The sequence below is a fragment of the Dendrobates tinctorius genome, unplaced genomic scaffold, assembly GCF_039654945.1.
Source record: "Dendrobates tinctorius isolate UK_male_01 unplaced genomic scaffold, ASM3965494v1 ptg000169l, whole genome shotgun sequence".
NCBI classification, from domain to species: domain Eukaryota; kingdom Metazoa; phylum Chordata; class Amphibia; order Anura; family Dendrobatidae; genus Dendrobates; species Dendrobates tinctorius.
In genome coordinates, this window is record NW_027361836.1 from 1,034,735 (window position 1) to 1,041,924 (window position 7,190).

Below are 7,190 nucleotides of genomic sequence, written 5' to 3' on the forward strand. Positions count from 1 at the left end.
GATCACAGAGCATGCCTAGATTACTCTCCTAGTCAATGAATCAGATGCTGACTGTTATCTATGCTGTGTCTGGCTGCCATAAAGCATTTCTCTGAATGCTGTTAACAGGCCGCTCCTAGGATGGCTTTCCCCATAATTCTCTACAAAAGCAAAGAATAAAAAAATCCACAAAAAGTAAAAAGATTAGAGAGCAAAATATGTTCCAGTAACTGGTTCTAATTAGTAAAAAAAAAATCTGGATGAAGCATGTGGGATCATCTGCTGGGATACTGCTGCTGTTTGCTTCACCTTGCAATCATTATTGTAGCCCATTATAGTCTATGGACCAGACCTCTTTTTAGCAATCAATCATTGGGAGTCATAGGGGTTGGATCTGCCATTGTATGTTTATGACAGATTCTATTGACTATTAACCATATTATTATTTTTAGTATTATTACCCATAACCTGCTTTGAAAATCTGGCATAAATGGAGGTTCTCCATCCCATGTATCTTAAGTGATGAAGATTTAAAAATCATTATTATCCCTATTTTTATACCTTATGAGGAATCTGCTCATACAGTGGCTGGAGCCATAGCATTGCCAGGTGATGGCTCGGTGAGGACCACCAGCCCCATCTCCGTGCTTCCACATCCCTCAGAGATGAAAGCTACGACCTGCCAGGCTCCGAAACTAAAAGAACATTACAGAAAGTAGTGTGACTTCACAGCAAGGAGTGAAGGGTTGCATATCCGCATGTCGATCTTTCGGGGCCACTGACATTACATCTTATAGACTACACGTGGCTGTGGCCGCAGAATGATTGATTGACTGGCCTTCTGTGTGTTGCCGGCAGGTAGCGTGGAGGCAGAAAACGGCACAGTGCGGTTTGTAGCCCCCATAACGGGTTAGCGGTGGAGGTATAAATAGTAGCAGAACAAAAGTAACAGCCTGCAGAGTTGTGATTACTCCTTCACCGTTGGCAAGCTGCTTGTTATTCACGTCTTAAAGGAGATTACTGACAATCTAATAAGACGCCTTTATATGCCGCATTACACAACATTTCTCATTTTCTGTTGTGTTGGTGGAGCCAGGGATTGCAGGTAATTGAATAAAGCGTGTATACTGAACCTGATTCCCTACTCGGCAAGAGAAGCTAAACTGATGCCCCTCCGAACTAATGCCGTAAGGTTTTAGTATTTTATCTACTAGGTTACGTGATTATCTAATACATGATGGGTGAAGAACTGCTGAAAACTCGGTTGACTTTAAATCAATTTCACAAATGGGGAGAATTAAGGGCATTAAATGTAATGTGCAGATATTTTTAGGGTCTATTCACAGTTTTTTTGCAGTGTACGGTTTTCATAACAAATGCCTGATGTATGGTGAATTATAGCCACATAGCAGCTTACGTCACTGTATTGCCAAGTTTTTAACGCTAAGGTTCGGACACTGCTTTAAAGAAGGCTACTACTTGCGATATAACGCAATTTTATTTCAAAGTACAAAATTAAAAGGGATAGTGTGATTGCATAAACTTTTGTATATTTTAACATTCAAAGGTTACGTACATATAAAGATTAAATAATGAATAAGTATATATACTCACATCATCACTAAGAGGCTTTTAAACCTCATCCATCTGGAATATCAAAGAAGCATCACCAAGACAGAGAACACCTGGGAAATTCACCACACTGCGCAGTCGTCCCCACTTATGCAGGTATCACAACACTGTGTACAGCTACACAAGTTTCTACTTCTATCTCAGGCAGGTTTCTCCGGCCTTATATAGTGAGTTACACTATGTAGTAACTCTGGTTTCACCCTACCTCTCCAGTGGCCAGCTTTCAAAATAAGATGAAATGGAGATACCAGGCAAACCTCAGCCGATGGGCAATAAACCCTGAATATAGAAGCCCACATGGATTAGATAAAACCACCACAGACATAGGTTAAATTAACTTTTGTTTTATAGAGAAACATAAACTGTTTGTGAGGTAAAGGCTTTCAGACAATAAGTAAACAGTTCTCAAAGTGGGTCACTATGAGCATTGTCTGTCCATAAATGTATGACCAGCAATGCTGCTCTGTCTTAGTCTGAATTAGTTCAATATGGACTCAAAATATCCATTTTTATATTCACACTACAGTCACCTATAGGATCCAGTGTTATTAGTCATTTGTACTGTATTGTGTATGTGCAGAACTTGGTAACAAATTGATGGTAATCAGAGTCCTTCTTTGTTGGTTGCAGTTCCATACATCACCAAATGTCTGGCGCTGCACTACCAGGCACGGCCAGTATCAATTTGGAGCTGCAGTACCAGGCACAGCTACTACCATTTTGGAGCTGTAATCCCTGGCATTGCCACTACCATTTTGGAGCTGTAATACCTGGCACGGCCACTATCAGTTTGGTTCTGTAGATCGTAAACAATGAAGGGGATGCAGCACTCATTGGAGCACCACAGCCCCTTCAGCCAGACTGCTGAGAGATCCCCACTAGATGCTGAAAATGTAGGGCGAGTGTTCTTACTTTGTACTAATGTGCGTTGTAATTTTGGCTTTTATATGATAGACATGGACAATGTTTCAATAAATAATGATCCTTTTCTTTGCAGGGGCCCAATTCGGTTATGATTGCCCTGGTTATGCTTCTAAACTTGGGTTTGGCAATTCTTTTTGTTCATTTTCTCACCTGATTGGATGCTGGTACAGGTAATAACTTTCCTCTTTGTCATGTCCTTTCCCAGAAGGGTGCAGTAAATGCATTTTGAGCCTTTTTTATGCCTTTTCATAGTCCATCATAGCTCAGTCGGTTCAGAACTCAGATTACTGTACAGATTGGTGTGGAATGCAGAATTATAATTGCAGCTCGGGAGAAACATTTTATACAAATTATTTGTGTACACGTAAAATGATACAAAATGGTAAATTTACTTTTAGAATTCTTTAACCTGTTTTTTTTTTTTTTTTTTTTTTTTTTTCTTGCAGTGACGTCTGGACAGCGAGAGATGTTGGCACGCAGTTCCTGTTACTAGTGTCATAAGCTGGCACCTGTTCTGTCATGGTGCGGGAAAGAGAAGGCTTGAACTTTTGGAAGAAAGATCAATTACTTTAAAAAAAAAAAAAAATAAAATAAAAAAAAAAATGTGTATGTATGTGACCTGCGGGGCCTATGTGACTGTTGGGTGGTCATTTGCCAGTCTTGACTTCCACAGAAAGGTAGGCCAGTCACCGTGTCAGAAGGCAGAACACAACCTGCTGTAACAGCCTAGTCAGTGAAGGTGGCCACCACCAGGCCGGCACTTTCCGCTGATGGAAGCTAACAGCTGCCTTACTATTTTGCTGCCTGACGTTTATAGTGAGGAGATAGGGAAAATGACTGCCAGAGGAATGTGGGCAGAGGATTCAGTTGCTGTGGATTCGGTTCCAAAGTTTTTTCCTATCTCAGAAGAAATAGTTTGCAGCATCACTCAACAGTCTTATTCCATTACCTGCTGCTCTTAACATCTCCTGCAGCCATGGAAGATAGTATTTCATTTGCTTGTGCATAGAGGCTAATCTCCATGATCCTGTATACCTTACGGATAGCCATAATTACTTGCCCCAGTACCGGGGGAATCAGGGACGAAAGCCTCTTCACTAGATAATAAAATCTGCAAATTTACGTTTGTTGCAGTTTTTCACAATTTTTTTTATGTTATTCTTTCCAAAATTTTAGTTAATTTTTGAAAATGCTTCTTTGTCTTTGCACAGTGAAGATGCGCTACCGTGTGAAGAGAAGCGGCGTTCATTACACCCAGAACTCGGGGTTTTCTCATACAGATTTTTTTATGGGTATTGGCTGAGGATACAACAGATCTACTTCCGCTGTGCACTGGCAACGCTTCACAGTGTGTCTGCTTTAATTTATTGAATTTTTTTTACCGTGTGTTAGTTTTCTGAACGTACGTCATGGTACCGTGCACTGTCTATATATGTATGGATATGTACATAACTAAGGAGCCACAGACTGTTAACACTTAAGTGTTTCTCACAATGTATAATTCAGGTTGATGAATTTGCTTCCATGCTTGTAGTCTAAGAGAGACCAGGCTGGCTCCTACATTGTACTCTTATTTGTACAAGCCTGCGGTATCCTTTATAAATATATATATATACTTCTCTATGAATGTATACCTACACACCGTGAATACATTATTTATTTGAATATTTGAAGGCACAAAGATTGGTTCGCATGGTCGTCTTTTCAGGTCTATTCTGATGAGTTTATTTTAAGATGAATCTTTATTGAAATGCAAAGTTTTAGTTTATGAAACTTTTATTTTTTTCTAAGAAGAGGGATTATATAAAAACTATAAGAATATAGTCATGGGTATTTAACATTTTAATGAAAAAAACTATTTTTTTTTTCCCAGTCTGCACACATTAGACAATATACAGAAATCTGTAGAAATTCACACATGAACATATATATGTATGTATATGTATGTATGTGTATATATATATATATATAGATAGATAGATAGATAGATAGAGATATATATATATATATATATATATAGATAGATATATATATATATCTCAATAAAAATTGCAAGTAAGTGAAAGCAATTTGAAAATGTATTTTTTTCTTAGTTTAAGTTTAAATGAATACTATTTTTGTCAGTTTCCTATTGCACAAAGATTTGTCCTTGGATATTATAATACATTTACATGACGTTCTGCCTGGCAATATGATACATACTAAAGCAAGAATATCACATTATTTTAAGCATAAATTAAAGTTTGTATTGATGCCAATCACAATTGCTGGTGCTAGAGGTAGTGATTGCTAGATGTCAATGAAATTTGATTTCATTGTGCCTCTCTTTTGGATATAATATGAAAGGAGGCAAATTTCACAGCTATGTATTCCATTAAATGGGTGGCTGCCACGCTCACCTACACGTCGGAGAAGAGTTGTGCTGATGACGTTCCGACCTTGATAAGCGATTGGCAGGTGTCGTGCACAGTTCTAATGAAGGACACATGCACGATCCCTGCACACATCCTTGCTGGTATGTGGCGTCATAACCTTATTGGCGCACCTCCTCGCCGATGTGGAAGTAAGCGGTGCTGGACAACCTCTTTAGCTTTCTTTGTCCTTTTGTCACTGTCAGATTCTCCTGGTCCGCTACATGCTGCTTTATTCATATACCCTGTAGGTTGTATGATGAATTTGAGGCACAATATAATCTCTTAATGCTTTTAGGGGAAAATGCCTCCATAATAACAATTGCTATGGTGCACCATCACCCCAGTTTATATACAGTAAAGTTTGAGCCCACCGCAGGTAATGGGTGACATACTATGGATCCAAGATATGGATAAGATAAAGGGAGTTATCTCAGGCCTGACATCGGTGGTGGCAAAGTATTAAGATATGTTCAGCTTAGGTCTAAGTATTTTGATCTGTTCTGCTTAGGTCTAAATATTTGGTCTATTCAGCTTAGGTGTAAGCATTTTGGTCTGTTCAGCTTAGGTCTAATTATTTTGGTCTGTTCAGCTTAGGTCTAAGTATTTTGGTCTGTTCAGCTTAGGTCTAAGTATTTTAGTCTGTTCAGCTTAGGTCTAATTATTTTGGTCTATTCAGCTTAGGTTTAAGTATTTTGGTCTGTTCTGCTTCGGTCTAAGTATTTTGACCCCTTCCAGTTGCTAGATTGTCGTGACACCAGTACTCGGAAACTGGTATGCAACTTTGCCTCCTGTCAGCGTCGCATCATTCAGGATCTGCCTTTGTTTGCCAAAGTGCATAGTATGAATTCAACCTATGAATGGGTTTGTTACTCTCCCACCGATGAGAGACAAACTGCATGTGGAGGAAGATAGTAGATGAGGCAACATGGTAATGCCGAACGAGTATCATGCACAGTCATGAGTGCTGAACATGTGCCACCACCACAATGTACTATGTAGTGTGCACTCGCTTCTCTCCTTACCCGACGTCTGGTAGGATTGCAGTGTGGTAAAATGTATACAGACTGCATCCGTGGAGGATCGGCTGGTGATACCTGAGCAATGGACCAGAAGCTGTTGGAGTGTATGGCTGTAACATCTGCCTACTTGTACTTTTACCTGAAGTGGGTGTCACTGGCTAACATTCATAGTGCTCCCTCTTTAGTGTCTTAAATGGATTTCTAAATCCAGGCTTCACTACAGAGCACATATAATATTTTTTATATGTCCGAGCATGATTTATAGAATATGTTGTGGGCTTTTTTTTTTTTATTTAATTTGAGGGGGGTTTTTTATTTATTTTTTTTGTAAGCCAGGGAAATATTTTCACATTAACCTATTATTCAGAAAAGAGCTTGGATAAAAGATAGAGGATATCTTCATGAAGAGTGTTTCCTAATTTTTGATCTTTGGGTTTATCTGTAACAAACTGAAGTAGTCTGCATGGCTTAATGCAAAGCTGAGTATTCCTACTGTTCGCTATCCTTTGATGTGTCATATGTAAGCGTGGTGTGAAGGAATCGAGAATAAGAAAGGAAACCGTGTTAAAGGGGTAATGAAAAGTTACAGAGTTTTAGTATCAGGTTTTTTAAAGGGCATTTTCCACCATGTTTCAAAAGGAGCCAGAGGATAATGATGGTTGTAAAAACAAAAAAGAAGCGTTATTTACCTCTACTGAACCCTCGTATTGCCACTTCCAACATCTCCCTTGGGATTGGAAGAGATGTCCTGTTCATCAGAAACCTGATTCTGCAGTCAAGGAACAACCTTAGTGGTAAGATGACTGACCAGGACTAATTAAAGTTGGGACCTCAGCACCACAAAAGAAAATGAATTGAGACTGTGGGTCTTGCTGGAGTAAACAGATGTCGTCTAACGTTTCGACCAGGGACGGTCTTAGCCAAGAACATCTGTTGTGGGTGCAGGTAGGCAGAAGAAATCTAGTACAGCAATAACGTAAATCTCAACAAATGTCCTTGATAAAGACCGTCACTGTCGACAAGATCTGTTTTTTGTTGTTTTTTTTTCTGTGGTACTGAGGTTCCAAACACAATTGTTGTGGACCACAAGACCCTTCCTCAGGAACACAGTTCTTTTAAGAGGACAATGCTGCTGGTCTTCTAATCTGTAAGAACAGGACCTCATAAACCATATGAACTGCAATAAGGGTTTCGAGAGGTAAGTAATGCGCCTTTTATTTTC

The 7,190-nt window shown here is 39.2% G+C and overlaps 1 protein-coding gene across 2 annotated transcripts in view; it reads left to right on the plus strand.

The window, feature by feature from the left end:
- The window catches only part of JPH1 (junctophilin 1), a 157,469-nt gene extending 153,269 nt beyond the window's left edge, over positions 1 to 4,200 (plus strand). For both annotated transcript variants that reach the window (XM_073550773.1, XM_073550774.1), the window contains 2 exons: positions 2,609 to 2,705; positions 2,982 to 4,200. In XM_073550773.1, coding sequence (XP_073406874.1) covers positions 2,609 to 2,689 — 81 coding nt within the window. In that variant the 3' untranslated portion in view covers positions 2,690 to 2,705; positions 2,982 to 4,200. The remainder of the gene's footprint in view (positions 1 to 2,608; positions 2,706 to 2,981) is intronic.
- Positions 4,201 to 7,190: the final 2,990 nt, after the last annotated feature.